We start from the raw sequence: 18,273 nt of genomic DNA on the forward strand, positions 1-18,273 counted from the left end.
AGAAGGTAAATTGGGTATACCTTTCCACCTCAGGGTGCTGGATTTACTGCTTGCAGGGGTTAAGTTATGAGAGAAAATTTCATCCAGTAGACAGACAGTGAGGGACGTGACAAATTTCCTTGCCCCTGGCCAAATGAGTATGACTTCAGTGGGTTTTGGATCAGATCCACATAGTCCCAAAATGGTCATGCGTGCATAGTCATTTGTTTAAAGGGATGATGCTAGAGGCAAAATTAGCAGCCCTAAAAAAAAAAAATATCATAGAAATAAAAGTAAAAGTGTAAAATTGTGGCATCTGTTCATCATCGCTGAGCCATATCTTGCTATCAATTTCTATGAAAAACTTCCACTGACTTCAGTGAACACAGTCTAATGGCAGGGTATAGCATATTGTATTCGTTCTCTGAAAAACCCTAAAGAATGAAAAATGGTAAATAAATGAAAAGCTCTGTGTATGTTTAATGAAGTAAATGGTCCACTATTAAATAATCACTTTGGCATCAGTTATTTTGAGTATTCTTTAACACATGATTACAAATGTTTATAAGTTTATTCATATCTCACTTTTACAAGATGTACATTCATATCATGTGATTCAACATAATACACTCTGGAACCGGAACTCAACATGTCTGGTGAATTCATGTAGGAGCATGCTGACATAACCAAAACCTAAAAAAGGTTTCTTCCACAATAACAGAAGGGTACAAACTTTAAGACCAGTTGGTTTCGGAGAGTTTTTCATTTTAGCAATCCCTGAAATGTCTGTAAATTCAGACATACTATGTATACATAACCAAAACAATGCAATGGTACTGTAAACCATACTGGCTGCTCATAATTTTGCAAAAGCAACAGATTTAAAAAATATAAAAATAAACGCAAAGCATTATCAAATTTACACTCAACATAATTAAAATATTACAGATTTAGAAATTTTCAAACAAAATAATAAATAAAACATCCACATACATCAATAGAAAGAAACAGAGATATTTACCTGTCTTTGATGTAATTAATACATACCATAGGCCTAGATTCATGAAAGTATTGCCTTTCAATAAATATCTTCAGCTTCAAAATTTGATATTTTCTACATTCTTCAACTGATTTTAATTAAATATCAAATTTCAATAAAATGTGTATGAACTGCATCAAGTTTTAATCTTTATTGAAAATCGGCAAATTCTTAGGCTGACTTTTAATAAATTAGGCACCGGCTGATAATGCAAACCTTGTCCAACGGACACCCAATATTCAAGGGACATTAGACATTGTACCTCTTTTGAAGAATGCCTCAAACACAGAAGTCCATGGCCTATCATTGACCTTGTTAGAGAAGCCAATTGCCAAGAAATAACTGGTATAATATAAGCAGCTGGATTGTGTTCATGTGACCTGGGTTACAACTTTGAAGGAGGGAGTAACTCAAAAGGAGGAACCATTTTACCAACAAAGTGAAAGGTAATATTTTCTTCTTGGTACATATAACTCTCATTACCACTGAGCAGTGGTTCCAGTGAAAGGATATGTATTAGTACAGCATATAGGGCTTTTTCACTGTTGTTGTGTCCAAAGAATATCAGGCCCTAGTTGATGTCACCACATCCTCCTGCAACCATCATATGTTTTTCAAGGTACTGAATCAGAGGTTCTTCCAAATCACTGTATTACCACTGCCACTTGGATTGTGACCACAATGGGAATTACATGCACACTAAGGGAAGAATGCAACGTAAAGGATTTACCAAGCTACTTACAGAAGAGAAGTGGGCACATCACTGTCTGCTTTAACTGTCAACAAGAAAGATCTCCAGCCACGTGAACTGTGTCACTTTACAGAGCTGAAGATGGTTAGTGATTCAAGGATAGCAGATGTTATAAAATAAGTATGTTTATTCAGAAATATGTCATTTATTTTTTCTACTTTTTGGTAAAATTTCCTCAGAAAGAAAGGGGAAAGGAGGATCCTGCCACTGCCATAGTAATAACATCTCCATAAGTTATAATTATCTATAAAAAGAAATGAAACAATCCTTTTACCTCGCATAATTAAAAGAGTAGAATGCATATGTAATTTCTCCCACCCTCCAAAAAATCTGTGTTTATCCTTATTGTTGTCTCAGATTTCCACAAGACTGTGTGTACTAAAGTATTTGAATCAATGATCTCAGTGTGTCAACTCAAAATTATGTTGCTAGGGTTTTTTTTTTTTAATCATTTCATGGGCAAATGTCAAAACAAAAACGGGCAGAACAAGCATGCAAAAGAGTGACATCAGGGGTGTTTAGTCTATGTGAGAAATTGTTAGTACGCGAGACTGGCAGTCAGGATATTCTAGGGAATTGTGCATGTGATTAGGCGCTAGGAAATTCTGAGTTCTAATCATATTTCCACCACAAACTAGAGACCTGGGATGAAATCTGGCTCCACTGAAGTCAAAGGAAAAACTCCATTGACTGAAAGGGGCTTTCGATTGGGTGGTAGCTGCATGGTCTTAGGAAAGCAAATTAAGGCTTGTCACCCATAATCATGCTGAATATTACCTTTGGACTAAGGTACTAGATGCTAAACTTTCTGGTGCAGGAACTCTCTCTGTTATATGATTGGATGGTGGTTAGCACAATGGAGTCTCATTCCTGATTGTGGCTTGTAGACGCTACCACAGTACAAAAAATAGTATTCAATATGATTATGGAAGGTAGAATCTGGTCCTTAATTTCTATGCCTTAATTTCTTCCTCTGTAAAATGGAGATGATAATTCTTACCTACTTCATGTAAAAGGCATTATATGAGCATGAAGGATTATGATTAATAAACCAAAATATTACTACATCTATGGTCCTACTAAGCCGAAAAAATCAGATCTTGTTGGTTTATTTCTTGACTTTCCCAAGTCAATAAAAACTGAGTTATAGAGTCAGCTGCTTATTCAAATTGATACAAATACTTACACGTATTTTGACAGTTCAAAAAAAAATCTGTAGCTGAGTTTCATCTTTTGATTATAAAGGGCTGTGTATGATTAAAAATTGGGCCCTGTTTTGAATTTTTATATACTTGTTTCTAGGCAAAATTATTTATTTTGAGGTCGTTCAAGTTATTTTCAAAATAGCATGCCCAATTTTTGAGGAAGACCTTTGCCGGAAGCCAGTTCCCACTAAATGAAGACCCACGCCAAGAGAATTCCATCCAATGCACATTGTTCTGATGATCTGTGGAAAGCTCTCATTTCTCAGAATGCGAGATTATGCAAAGACTAACTGGCCACTGATGTCCAATAAATGATGCTCATGCTATCTGTGAAATTAGTTCAGTAAAGATAATCTTTTAACTTTACTAAATATCTCAGAACCTTAATTGTCTTATCTTTAACCACTTTACCTGCTGAAGAAGTTCACGATAAAATGAAAGAAGAATAGAGCACAGTGATTGAGATAGAAAAGAGACTGAGGTCCAGATCCTCACTATGTACAGATCAGGGCAGTCCCACTGAAGTAAACAGAGCTGCACTGATTTTCACTCTCTGAGGATTTGGCCCTTACAAGTGCCAGCTGAAGCAGGACTTCTCACAAGGCCAGGAAGAAAGAAGAGAGGGCCAATTGCATGTCCCATCCAAAGCTGGACCCAGTGAGCCTTTTGGACCCAGTGTCACTGCGACTATTCTGCTCTTGAAATAAGAAACGCAGAAGCAGTTTTGGCAGCAGCACCTTCATTCCTTTGTCAGGATTGCATCTGGTATGTGTGCTATGCTGAATGAAATGCAGGAGCAGCATATAGATACAATGAGGCATCCTGCCCTTTTCCCAGGATGATTTATTGTTCCTACTTCAAACCCTGCTAAACTAGTAGCTGCTGCCACTTGCCTCTAGTTCTCCAGTGCAGTTTAGATATCTCTGAGCCATCCACTGATATGATTAACCAGTCTTAAGAAACTGGTAGAGTTTTCAGTAATGCAAAAAAGAGTAACACCAACCTGGACAAATTTGGAGAAATCTGACTGGCATATGAAAGTTCTTACTGTGCTGGTATTCAGTATAACACCAAAGATCAACTTGTTAGTAGACAACTGTTCTCAAAATGTAACCAGATATATTTTATAAATGTAATACACTTCAGGAAGTGCAGTTAAGCAGATAACTTCACTTCTAAGATGGTTGAAGGCTCTCAGGGCCCAATTCTGCAGCATCGCCTCACTTGAGAAGTTCCACTGAAGTCACTGGAACTATTTAAATTCACTCCTGTGTAGAAGCCCAGAGCATGGCTGACGACCACTCAAAATAGGGGTTAAATGAGATGTGAGCAGTGCATAAGCTTGTGCTGACCCTCTGCACAAAGGTGAGTTTCTTACCAAGTAAATAAAGGCTGCAGGATTGAATCTTTAGCCATGAATATTGTGCAACACACTACCCCACAGTATTGTGGGTAGCCAGTATAACTGCTCATCTGTTAAGAGGTTAGTGCCTCCTTATGGTGAAATTCTCTGTGTGTATGTTAAAAATATGGAGTTGAAAATGCTGGAGTTGTTGTGGGAAAAAGAATTTATTATTTTTGTTGTAAAATGTGATATAGTTAATAAGATTGGAACTAAGACCAAACTTTATCTAGAATGTATAAATGTTATTTATAGTAATGATATAGTATAAAGTTTATACTTCTAGATAAAGTTTGGTCTCAGTTCCAACCTTGCTAATTGTCTGGGTTTATTCCCCATGTCCCTTTGCAATGGTTAATGTTATATTAGCATTATGGCCTTGGTTTAAAGAGATATTAGGCTTTCACAAAGAGGTAGCAAAGACAGGTAAAATTTATAAACTCTAACATGTCCAAAATATAACACTTTTCACATAATAATAGGTGGAAAATGGCAGCACTCTGACGTTTCAGAAAATCTGCTTGTCATAAAGTATCAAAATTGGGGGGGAAATGCAAATGTCTAAAACTGAAAAGATCTAATGCATTACTTTTTGCCCTATGGAAATATTTGGATTTGATAAATATCAGCAAAAGCCAAAATTAGTAATGGATTACTAGATGATAAATACACTTGAGAAAGAAAAAACAGGCTTACTGGCAGTACTATTGAGAGGATAAGCTTTCATGAATGCAGGCCTTGATAACAAAGGCAAAAAATTGAGCTATCTTGTTAGAAGTAGACAAGAGCAGTATTTGTTCTCACAAACAAACCCACAACATAATAAATTGATTAGGAGAGAATTACATAACAAATAAAAACATGGGGGTTAGTAAACCCAGACACTTTGGTAATATAATTTCAAGGGAGTTTCCCCCATTTAGACTAGGTATGCTGCTTAGACAAGTTTGTATTTGGTGTCTCCGTAACTGGAAAAAAGAAAAATTGGCAAACACTGAACTTGTCCACCCCCACAAAACATTTACTTTTTTTGTTTTGTTTTACTTAAAATGATTGCAAAAATGTCATACAGGCTTTTCATCTTACTTCCCAGAAATATGGCACATTAACTTGACTAGAAATCATAGTATCTATCTTTTTCCATATGTGATACATATATTTTTATCCATTCCTAGAAGACCCGGACTGTCATTTTGGCACTAAACTGCAATGTACCCAGTCTGAGCATAAAGGACTTAAGTTATGGTTCTTGCAGAACTGGTTATTAACAGAATAAGAATGTACGGCTATTTTTTAATCTATAATATTTACAGTATTGCACTTTACTGCACTTAATTGCATTTCACTAAAAGTAATGCTGCATCAGTATTATGCCTTAAAACCACATGTCCATCTTTGTTGTGTGAGTCATTCTTTCTATATCCTGTAAAATAGCAAGATTTCAATTCAAAGATCCAGACATTAGGGACTAAAAATCAGGAAGTCAACCTGCTCCTATGGCACAATGCATCTCAGCTAATTCTGGTGATTCTGGGTAAAACAGGTGCATTCATATTGTTCCCATCATTCAAGTCACCACTAATGGTTAGTAAATTCTAGTCTGTCTCGTTTTTTTTCTTCCTTCCAAAAGACTTTTAGCCATTTGAGACACACTTTTTTTTGTTGTTGTTATTGCTGCTTTTTTTTTCTGGAAAAAAAAAACCTGCCTTGCCTCAAATCTGAAATTCCACATTTAAATTCAAACCAGTTCTTCAGCAGCAGCTCCTCAGCGATGGAAGATATTCATGGCAGTGAAAATAATACTGTTGGCAACAAAGAAATGTCATCTTTAATGGAGACCAGCCCCAAGGATCTTTTTTATGTTTTTGTTTGTTTTGTTTTAATAGATGTTACGATCTTGAAAACGTGTTGAGTTAGACACATGGACATGGTCGCAGGACTGACTGCAGCCGATGACCTCACGCTGATGCGATCACTTTTGCCAGGGTCAAAATCCAAATGTCCCACTGTTCACAGATTAGCATAATTTAAAGATTTAGTTCCCCGCCTACTTTATCCTCCGGAAAGTCTTTACTTTTGTGTGTGTGCGTGTGTGTATGTGTTTAATCGGATGACTTAAGTCAGGTCCGAGATGGTCTCACCCTACCATTGCATCTGGGGGAGCAGGTTTAACTGTGGGGCGCTAGATGCCTGGAAAATCAAAAAGGACAGGCAACTGGGCCCCCTCAGTCTTCAGATGAACCGGGTTGGATGCGCAGGCTTTGAGCGCGAAGGGAGGAGAGAGGGAAGCCAAACAGCGGAACTAGGGACTGGAGGGAGCTGTTGTGATCGTCTTTAAAATACTTGCAGGCCTTCCAAAAGCCGGCGCCCCCTGTTCCCCCGCGGGCCTGGGGCCCGCAGAATCACGCTGGGGTGGTGCGGAGGGCAAGAGGGAGCGGAGAAGGAGTCCTGGCCACACACACACACGCACACAGCACGGTGGACAGTGTCAGAGCCCCAGCGCCTCGGCATGTTTCCTGGCCTTGAGTCGCAGGTCGGCGATGCTGGAGTTTTTGCTGTTGCTCTTGGCAGCAGCGGCCACCACCGCAGCGGCGGAGGCGGATTCGGCTAAAGAGGCGATGGGGAGTCCGAAGGGCGGCGGGGGGAACATCAGGTAGGGAGCGTGGGCGGCCAGGTGCGGGTGGAGGTGGGGGTGGGCGTGGGCCACGCCTTCCAGCTGCAGCTGCGCTTGGACCTGGGAAAGCAGAGCGAGGGGAGCCGGGTGAGAAGGTGGGTGCGGGCTTTGCGCCCACCGCGGGTCACGAGCTGCCCTCTCCCTCCTCGCCCAACCCTGGCAGGGGATTAGCAACCTCCCGGGGCACTGGCAGCAGCAGCCTCCGCCTCTGGCAGGCGGGGTGCGTCCTCTACGCTGTCAACGAGCCACATGCTCCGAGGGCAGGAAATGGACTCGGTTTATGAAGCCGATCCACTTGGCGCCAGCTCACCTCTCGCTACCCACCGGTACTGAGCAGAGGTGTCAGTGGTAGCCGTTTATTTGCCGTTTCCTCGACTGCCTGCCCGCCGATCCGGCCTAGTCTTAGTGCGGTTCCAACTTCGGTTGTCCCCGCAAAGGTGACTGCGCATTGGCGACAGAGCCGCTCGCGTGGTCTGGCAGCACAAGATGCGATCTTGTGGCAAGAAAGCGCAGCAGGGCTCGGCGGGCCGAGGAATTCGAATCGGCGCAGTTCAAGAGGAACACAATGTCCACAGCCCTCTGAACAAACCAACACGTGGGCCCTTTCCCCAGTGCACAGCACGGGTTGTGCAGGTTACTGCGCTCTCAAGGAAAGGACCAGAGCTGCAAGTGGGGAAGGGGCTTGTGATTGGAGTCACCGATTTAACCCCTTGCACGCAGCAAATGCGGGGAGCATGAATAAAGGAGACAGCTAGGCACTGGCTTGAGTCAAACAGGTACTGCAAAGCTGGACGAGAACTGACTGGTTGATATTAAACACTCCGCTCAGCACTTATACAAAGAGAATAGAGGCATATTTAGGCCTTCCAGTATTTACAAAAATGAGTCGGCCATCGCTTGGGCGCCAACAAGTGCTAAATAGCATTTTTTTTCCTAGGGATGTTTATTTATAGCTTTCTAAAAACTCTTTAACCTTGGAACAGGGACCAATCGCCAATGTTTACTTCGGAGCTTTCTAGACCAACACAAACACACTGGATTGACAGAGAGCTCCCCGCCTCGGGTGTGGGTTTTCTGCCCCAAGATATGTGTTTTTCAAAAATCAATAGCATTAATCTATCCCTTCTACCTAGTTTGCTTTTGGAAAACCGATTCCTCCGTCGCTTATATAAAGACACAAAAAGGAAATGCCACAAACTGTAGCTTGCCCTGTTAAGTGGTTATCTGGGCGGGCTTGCCGCTCTTCTCCGTTGTTAGCTGGGTTGTATGCCAGTGTAACTCCACTGACTTCAAGGGGATTGCTCCTGATTTACACTCATGGAGCAGGAAGCAGACTTAGGCCCAATATATATATAGACAGAGTGAAGGGGAAAACTTTCCCCCCATATAGAGGTGCTGGAACTAGGGTATTGAATGGGGTTTCCATTATATACAGGGTTTACAGTTTGAGCCAACCTGAGCGCCCAGCCCTTGCACTGGGAGCAAAAGCCAGCGCGTTATCATCCCCCGCGCCCAGGTTTTACTAAGGAAAATGGACGCAAGCAGCCCCAGGAGCATTTTTGTTTCCTGGACTCTCCGCGGTGGAGTTCATTTTGCAGGGAGGAAGCCAGCTCCGGGCGAGTCACCTTCCCTGGGTTTGGGCTTGGAGAAGGGTCAACTCCTAACGGGGAGGCTCGTCTTTGCCACGTGCGGGCCCAACGAGCCGGCTGCTGCACTATGCACCGGTGCACACACACAGCCCACGTCTAGCGAAGGAAGAGGCTCCCCACCTTCCCTGCCTGTGTTGTCCTGCGCTCTGTCAGCATCAGAGGACCGCGAGGGAGGATGCTGGGCAAGGCTGCCCAACCCTTCCCTCTCCTAATGCAAGGGCCGGATCCTGCAGCCAAACTCCCCTTCGACCGAGCGCAGGAGACTTGAGCCTTCCAGGGGGTGGAGGGTTTGGCTGGGCCGCTGACTCCTTCCTTTGCGCATGACGCTCCCACAAGGCCAGAGCACACCGGGAAAGGAGGGGCAGACCTACAGCCGCCTGCCTCTGCCTGGGCAGGGGAGGCGAAAAAGGGGGGGGGGGTTGGAAAGAGGCCCCTTCTGAAGTTTTACAGCTTGCTTTTAATACGTGCCAACTTCGCTATAAATGGCACTTGTAAAGGTGTCCCACTTCCTCCTTTGGCGGTGAAAGGGCAGCAGAGGAGGAGTGCAGGCAGGAGCTCCAGACATTGGGGCAGGCGTTTAACGGGAAGCAAAACGAACTACCTGTTGGAAAGGCATCCTCAGGGCTCCCATATTCACATAAGGGGCCACTCGGCAGGCGTCTAAATGGCTGGCAGTTCCCAGGATCACACCTGCAAGAAGAGACATGGCACGGTCAGCCCCGTGGGTGGTACTTTCCCTTCATGCCATCCCCGGCCTTCTTGTCCAGCGCTCAGTAACCATGCCACCCATGCACTGCCTGAATTCGGGCTCTCAGACCCACCTTTATGCATCTGATTCTCCTGCTTTCGGCACTTCGCTCTCCTGTTCTGGAACCAGACCTGCAAAAATAAAAACAAAAAGGGGAAGGTAGACAGACAGCTGCTGAGACGCTGGACTAGCAAGCGGAGGCCAAGCAGTTCGTATAATTTTAATGATGTGTATAAAATAAACACACACACACAAGGCTACTGAGTGGCTACTGCGCGTTGTGTGAGTGATTATGGCTCTTACAGTCCTGTTAGACGCTCAGAGAACGTGGGACCGACACCAAAAAAACAACCAACATTCGTTCTCCTCCTTTTTTGATTGGCAGTGGATCGAGCCAGGCCAGCACATCAAACGTGACCGTAAAGCCTCTACAGTCCTGAAAACAAACACTGGAACTCTGGCCCTCTTTCTAAACCCACGGCCCCAGTATTCCCCAGGCTTGCAGGATTCAAGGCTTTCACTCCCTTGTGCCACCCATAGAGGGTGAGCAATCGCGATTGTTAAAGCAAATAGCAAAATTGTGTTCCTCACAGATCTTCCTTCATGATGGATCTATCAGTCTTTTTCTCGTCATATTTAAGCCAAACCAGTAACATTTTACATTTTGTCAAGCTTCAGTGCTCGATTTCTAGCCCATAAAATCTGTTACCAATTGGATTATCTGTTCCAATCCAAAACTTCGGTTTTATGGGGTTTGAGAGATTTTAAGGTCGCACATAAAATAATAAATCCAGACTTGGGCAAATGGACTGAATTATTCTCCATTACATTAACTTTTTTTTAAAATGTTCCTGCTGACGTTTTCATGTTCTTACTTGCAGGCAATAACAGACTCTTTCCAGATTTGGATTTAAGGAATTATTTATACTACCACCAGGAAAATCTCTATAATTCAATAATCCTCATCTAATTCCAGTAACTATAACTGTTAAACAAATGCAAAAATCCAGTTGTCGTTGTTTCTCTTTGACTTCTATTCGAGAGTATTTCAAACGTTTGAATTTATTGTTTCCTCTCCCTTCTCAAATAGCTAGTTAATAAAGTGAGTTGAGTTGATTGTCAGACGCTCTGATTCAAATGTTTTTGCCCAGTTTTATTCTTACACGAAACCTACTAAATGTGGACAAATATTGACTTGCGGTGCTGATAAAATCTTGTAGCTAAGAAACACCTTCAACCTTTGATGTTCTTACACTTGCCAAGTGATTATATGGTTAATTAATACTAACTGCACTTCCTACATCAAGTTTTCCCTTCAAGCTTTCTAAAATTGCCTTAATAATGGTCATTTACAACGGAGTAATTAGTGCAGAGAAAGGCTTCCAAAGGCATTAATTACCCAGGGTACCTCAGTGATTTTCTGAAGTAGGAATTGGCCTCCACTCTGGAGCGCAATTTTTTCTGCTCAGGGTCGCTAGATGATCGCGCGAGTAACAGCGAGTACTCTTCAGCTGAGCAAACCCTGAGCTATGGGTATAACTGAAAACTGTAACCTGGATTTTTCAAGAGCACGACCTTTCCGTGTGCTAACGAAATATCTGCCTTTCAAACTCATGCCAGCTTGGCTTCGTATTATTGTCACTCTGCTTTCTTGAACTACAGGCTACTGAAAAATCGTATTTTTCAAACCAAAAATATACCCCAATAATAGACATTTAAAACTTCGTACCAAGCTACTGCAATTGCGGGTGAGGACCTGTGATGCAGCGACCACGCTGTATTTGGTACGGCTGTGATCGTTGCATGAATTTAAATCGTCATGAGGAATTTAAGCAGCGTGTAAACAACTTCCCCTGCAAATCAGAATATCCTTCAAACAAAAATTATATTTAAATCTGCAAAACGAAGTGCCCTTTCCCTGTAGCTATGAAAAATAAGGTTAAGAGGAATAAAAGTGATGAATTAGCCACTGCGTTAAGCGATAATAAATCAGGCTTGGTGTGATTCACGATCAATTCCAATTAGTCATGAATATGCTAAGTAAAGCACAGTACACTGTTTTAGACAGTTATTTCTTCATTAAGGATCACTCAGTGATTTCTTTCACAAATGCTCTAATCTGATTTCTTTTTGATTTCCATTAGAGACAGTGAATAATGACATTTAATTTAGCCCTGCACCATAAACCCAAAGATATTTGTTGTAATTGAATTACTGCCTGCTCCTCACTATGGTCTCATAACTTTCAATTATAACCCTGACAGCTGGGTGATATGAGTTTCCAGTACAACACTAAAAATAAAAGGTTAATAAGGACTAGCTACCACAGGAGCTTCAATTTATTTACAGCAAATTTCCACACTAAATTGAAACTATATCCTTTAACAACAAGGGACAGGCGGTGCAGACAGGGATTAGAGAACAGTTCTGGAAGTATTAAAATATCCTTCCTTTCCTCCTTTCTTTTTTCTACTCCCTCTTTTTAACTATATTGAGTCCTCTGTTTTTTTTCTAATTAATTATCTTATCTAAACTCTCTCCCTTCTTATTTCACTTTTTTTTACATTACTATTACCAGCCTTTTTCATGCCATCCTCTTTTTAAAAAATAAAGAAATGAAATTTTGTCTTTATAACTCCCACCTGAATCAATATCACCATTTTTATTTTTTATGTATTTTATTTTTGGTGTGGTATTTCAAGATCTGCAAGCTCTTGAAGCACCGATTTTGCTGTAACTATGAACATCCTGTTAAGGTGCTGCTACTCAGTAATAAACTACTTGAAAGAAAGAGTGCAGAATTCAATTACAAGTAATTTATTTTTATAGAAACAGTACATCAAGGCCCTGGAAAGATATTACAGAGCCAAAGCAAGACGATCTGGGAAGATGACATAAGATTTGATGTCCCCTTCAGCAAAAGTTTAATCTCTTCATTAATTTATATGGTGCGGTTAGATCAATCTTCCAGGAGAATGTAGGCCACCAGCCCTTTCAACCCCTACAATATTCCCCTAGAAGTCTCCCTTTTTAAGGCATACACGCCAAGGTCCCTTCTCCAGCTTGTTTTATACAGAAAGGCCCCACAGCTGAGAAAAAAATAACTAGTCACACTATTTATTTCGAGAAATGCCTCAAGCTGGATAGCCACTTAGGTAAGTACTGGAAGGATTTGGAAGGCACAGATTCTCCCTCTATGCTTTCCAATGACTAGACGTTTATAATATTTAACGGGAAGAAACAAAGAGAATTCCTCTGCTCTCCGAAGCCTAGTGTGTATATTTATTTACATATATATGCCTATATACAAATAGTAATTTTTCTTCAGAGAAACTGAAGTGATTAAAAGGTAAGAGGATGTACTTCCTCTGTTAGCCACTAAGAGAATAATAAGCTGATAAGAGTTTTTCTTTAAATTTCTTCGCCCTGTGCTCTTGCTCAGAGATCCACAAGTTGATCTTATTAATTCTTTTTTACATGACATTTGCTTTTGGAATGGATTCCCTGTTTAGTTCTTTTTTTTTCTCCCGCCGTGGCTATCAAGGAGAAAGTTAAAATATTTTTTCAGATCGATTCGAAGACACAATGAGCAATTCTGTGAGGTTTTGATTGCCATATTTTTGTGGCCATGTCTAAGGATTATGAGACTTTAAAAAAAAAGGCAGGGGGGGAAATATACCAGATGGGTGCAATGAATTCATATGCTTGCTATGCTAGTCAGATGGGAGCACCTTTCCCCCGGCTCTAGATAATCCAGTCCCAAAGCACCCAAACTGTCTAGCCTTATCCATGACAATTGTCTTCTGATTTTTTTATAACGTCCTCATAAAAGGAGAGCAGGGAGAAAGGAAAAGATGGGGATTAAAGGAAAGGATATTGAGTGATCAGATGAGTTTACAAAAGCAATCCATTATGTTATTAGATAATTACTAAAAACGTGCCCATTAAAGGCAGCAATGGAGGAGTTTAAGAAATATATTTAGCAGAACAAGTACACCGGAAATACAAACGGTTTCCCATCAGACGTGTTGTTTCTGCTTTCACCTCTCCTGCTTAGAATGAAACAGGGCACTGTGCTAGAATCCACTGGCAGTCAGGAACTGAAGTGAGGACATTTCCAGGAACATAATGCAAGAGTCTCTCTCTTACCTGAACTCTAGCTTCAGAGAGTCCCAGCCTCTGGCTTAGTTCCTCCCTCATGAAGGCATCTGGATAGTGAGTTTCATCAAAAAGTCTTTCCAGCTCATTCAGCTGCTCTAGTGTGAAATTGGTTCTGCTTCTCCTCTGTTTGAGCTTGGTCTGTCCATCTTCATCTTCTGACTTCACGTCTTCCCTCTTCTCTTTGCACTCGTAGATCCCTGCCGGGTGGGGGGTGAGCGGGGGACACAGAGCTTTGCTTTAGTATCTCACAAAAGTTTCTTTTGCACAGGAGTCTAGTTTCTTTTTTCCTCTCCTCTTCCCTAACCTGATTCTATGCTAGAGGAAAGTGCCATTAAACAGAATCATTCCCATGTTGTCACACACAGAATTTTTGCTTCGGGGGAGAGGGGCAGTGAAGGGAGGGCAGTTTTTTTGTGTCTTTATAGGGAAATATTTATTATGTATCCCATCCCATGGCAAGGTACATCTTCTAGCACTAGCTACACCCTGTCACTCAACTAGAGCAACAATGCAGGGAAAGCGTAAGCAATCGATTGGAACAGAAAAAAAAAAACACCATCACAGAGCCATGTCAGGGATGTTACTCCAGTGGACTACAGTGGAAGTTATGCGTGAGTGAAGACTGCAGCATCGGGCCCCAAAATACAGCTGCACTGTAGGGGAATGCTGCAAAATATTTAATCACTGGGTCCCACCATCGCTCGTTTTAAATAGCAGGAGGGTCTGAGCCACTGTTTCAGGAACAGCAAAGGAGAGGGAAAAAGAAGTGGCTGGGGGATGGGGGGGGTTAGTTAGCTGGTTAATTTCGCCATGTGAGGTCCATTTAAAAACAAGTCACTAACCAGCACCTATTATCCTCTGGTAACTGCAGTTTACGAAGTGTCGCAGACGAATACTGGGAAATCATTCTGCTAACACTATGTAGAGCCAGTGGATAGGGGCGTGGGGAGGGAGAGCTCTGCGGTGCTGTTTGCTTTAGAAGTAAATGCTGTTATGCAGGGCATTGCCCACCGCTGTTGGGGTGAAGGCAAAACATTTGCGTGGTAAGATAAATTGTCCATTGTTTAGTTACACGGGCCTGAGCCACTTCGCCAAAAATGATACCTGGGGAAACTTCAAACTCCAAGCTGTTGGCAGGGGCCGCTCATCCTTCTGTGTCGCTGAAAGAATCTGGCCTTGTTACATCGGGGGGGGGAGGGGAACAGACTCCCCCCCCCCACCCATCAAGGAATAACTTGCTTCCTCTCTAGCTCCTCACCCCTATCTTGCCCGCCTTTGGGGAAATCGCTAGAAAAGAAGGTGCCAGGGGCGGGGGAGCGTTTATAACCTGAGCTGATGCATGTGGAGATTTACACTGAAGAGGGGAAAACATAAGGAGGCCAAAAACAACCCCCCGCGTTTTCTTTCTGGCATGTTGTGGAAAAGAGACCTAGAGCGCAAGTCCTCTTTTAATCATCATAAGGAAAATGACCAAAGCCATTAGATCAGCAGAGGGTGTCTATTTTAATCACGCTTGTGCCAGCCAGCAGCATGTCCTCGACCAACCCTGACTGTATAGCCTTGAAAAGATTCCCCAGATTGTTCCATCGCCCGCTATTTAAGGAGTCCTAGCAAGTTATTTCTCTCCCCCCCCCCGCCAGTTGCTTCTTTTGTTCTGATCCACCTCACAACCAGTGTAATAAATATTCAGAGATGATGTTGAATTGTATTTCTCTCCCCCACCCCCTAAGAAAATAGATGGTGACTAAATGAAAATATTTGAATGAAGCAGGGTCTGTGCCAGTGGAAATCCAAGGGGAAAAGGGCACCAGAATCCAAATGTTTGTTTTCACTTCTTCTCTTAAGGCTACAACAGTTCAAATCAATTCACTGCCCCCTCCTCATAGACTGCTGTTCGATTGCTTAACACTTCCAAGTTTGCGTGCCCTTTGCCGAAAACAGGCGTTTGGCCCGCATTCCTCATTGTAATGTGTATGGTTTTCATGAAGCCGTATTTAAATAAGATATTTCTGACTAAATGAATAAATAAAGATGAGCCCTGTAGAAAGATAATCTGCGTCTTGTGGTAGATGTATGTTCTGCAGAGAGTTAAGCGTGCCCACAGTGCATACAAAATATTGGATAGTCAAATCGGTGGGATTGGAATAGCATATTGAAATTAGACTGAATCCTCACCTGAACAGAAGTTGTCACAAACACCTCATCTTGCACAACTCCGCCCTCTCACCTCCACCCCACCCCTCTATACATGGACTAATTAAATTAGATAAACACAGTCTTAACATTTATATGCACAGAACAAAAAAAAGGAGTTTTGAACAATTTCCTGGTTTCGACTTCCTCTTTGGATCATGTCTATAAATGGTGTCCAGCTTTGTAATCTTGATCATTAAAAATAAAAATAGCGAAGTGCTAAGTGAAATATACTTCTGTATACATTATAATACTTAAAGAATGTTTAACTTAAAAAAGAATTATTCTAAAAATTATTATATATGGGGTTTTGACTATGAATTCAAGTGTCGTTCAGTCAGCGTTTCATTAAATTGGGTTTTTTGTTTGTTTTTTGTTGTTTTTTTTAATTGAAAGGTTGGTGGTTGTTCGCAAACCAATTCAACGATTTTTATTATCGCCAGGTGTAGCCTAGTAGCTCCCTGGACAGGTCGACCTGTCCAATTTGCCCGGAGACACTTTCTCAGCATTTTGTTCCCCCCATGTTTTGTGTGTGTGAGAGAGAGAGAAAGAGTGAATGAATGAAAGAAAAAGTACTAATGTTTTAAAATTCGATAGCGGCTAGGGATGTAGAGATGAAACTAATTTGACAAAGGTGAGATTGCCCGACAGGACTGAATGTCCTGAACCTGATGACAGCATATGTATACAAGGCTTGGAATGTTTCTCTGGCTCCATGATTATCTGCCCCTTAGAGTACACGCAGAGCTATGCTGCTTTATGACTTCTCACTACCCACATATATTGGGAAACAATCTACTGACTGATCTGTGTTCTGAAATACAAAATTGTCCAAAGGCAGCGCCTTAAGGTCCAGCTTTCTCCCAGAAGAAGCAGCATCCTGATGGCCCGGAAACAGGAAGAACATGTCTTCTGATACATTAAAACTCCCTTGACAAGATTTCCTCATTTTCCTGCACATGGAACTTCACCCCCGTACAGAGCATTGTTAAGGCACTTAGAATCTGTCCGATTTCCGATTTAAATGAGGGGATCTGGCTAAACTAAAGTGACTTCTTTACCGTTCACGGTTAAACCAAATCTCTCTCTGTACACACACACACACGCACACGCGCGCACACACAAAGGCATGAAACGGATGAGCTTGTGCTCTCATCGGGACGCATCGGTTTCAATTAATTGAGTTTCACCCCTCATTTAAGGCGACCGGCAAAGCTGAAGGGCCGCAGTGTGGAAAGAGGGAGAGGAAGGCTCCCGGCGTGGAGCCGGATTTGCGGAGGGAGCTGCCGCCTGCACAGTGCTTACCTTCCGAAGTCCTGCCCGTGCTGAACTCTTTCAGTTTGTCCTTGTCACTCTCTACGTGGTCCTTGAAAAGATGCACCGGGCAATGGTTGCTGCTTTCAGTAATGTCCTGCAGGTTAGTGTCAGAGTTTCCAAGCTCCCTAGATCGAGCCAACCCACTCTCCAAAACTTCCCTGTACGTGATAGTCTCCTTCTTGCTGCTGCTGCTACTGCTGCTGCTGCTCTCTTTGCTTTTCTGGTCAAAAGATTTGGATACAAAAGCTGTAAGTTCTTCCATGGCTGCCCGGCGATCTTATCCACAGAGATCCACTTGTTTTCAGTAGGAGATCTGGCCGTCCTCTGCCCGCTTTTTTTTTTTTTTTTTTTTTTTTGCACGTAGAAGATGGGCTGTATAGAGTTAGATCACTCCTGCTGTTATTTATGCCTTTCAATTTGAGATCACACTATTTATACATGGCTACCTCAGCCCAACCCCCAGCTTTCCCTGTCTCCAGCAATTACTGACTGCTCCATAGTCGCAGGCGGACTTCTAGCAGCTATCTCCCCCACCTCAGTCCAGCAATTGGCTTTCTTTTCATTTCATCACTGTTTGGCATCTTTGCACCTTGATTTAGGGAGGCAAAGAGCACAAGCAAAAAGAGAGAGAGAGAGAGAGAGAAAAGGGGGGAAAGAAAAAACACAAAACCAGGTATCTGCATTCTGTAAATGGGTTGCAGAAATGAAAGTCAAGGAAGACTTTATTGATTGTAAGGACATCCTAAGCTTACCGACACTGTGAGTAAAAACGGACCTAGCTAATCAAATAAATCTGTTCTTGCAATTAAATGTATAGATATCAATGGGCAAATACACTGAGTGTTCAATAAAAAGGTAATTAATACAAGCTGGATATGTGCATTTGCTATAATATTTATGCTTCTACGTGAGGACGAGTTTATGTTTTAATTAAAAATTGTCAAATTATTCAGTGAACAAAAATGTTGTTTTAAAGTGTTGTCTATTGCGGAGAAAAACACTTTTTGCAGTGAAGCTGGTTGTTGTAAATCTCTCAGGTCCTTATCAGTTTTTGCCTATAGATACAGGCTCCTCCAGATGCGTGTAAACATTACAGTATCTGTTTTCTGGCTAATGCTATTATGATGCCCGAAGATGTTTTCTGGGAAATTTAGG

At 42.1% G+C, this 18,273-nt stretch overlaps 1 protein-coding gene across 2 annotated transcripts; it reads right to left on the reverse strand.

Moving 5' to 3' along the window:
• Positions 1-4,680: 4,680 nt before the first annotated feature.
• Positions 4,681-17,509, reverse strand: SHOX (short stature homeobox). Of its 2 annotated transcripts, none has more exons than XM_050919638.1 (5): positions 17,107-17,509; positions 13,597-13,805; positions 9,521-9,578; positions 9,301-9,389; positions 4,681-7,110 (listed from the first exon to the last, which is right to left on the reverse strand). In XM_050919638.1, the coding sequence occupies exons 1-5, from the start codon at positions 17,378-17,380 to the stop codon at positions 6,865-6,867; spliced, it is 876 nt and encodes a 291-aa protein (XP_050775595.1). In that variant the 5' UTR covers positions 17,381-17,509; the 3' UTR covers positions 4,681-6,864. The 2 variants fall into 2 exon arrangements, with proteins under 2 accessions (XP_050775595.1, XP_050775587.1); XM_050919630.1 differs by having other exon boundaries at positions 9,298-9,389.
• Positions 17,510-18,273: the final 764 nt, after the last annotated feature.

The sequence above is a fragment of the Gopherus flavomarginatus genome, chromosome 1, assembly GCF_025201925.1.
Source record: "Gopherus flavomarginatus isolate rGopFla2 chromosome 1, rGopFla2.mat.asm, whole genome shotgun sequence".
Classification (NCBI taxonomy): Eukaryota; Metazoa; Chordata; order Testudines; family Testudinidae; genus Gopherus; species Gopherus flavomarginatus.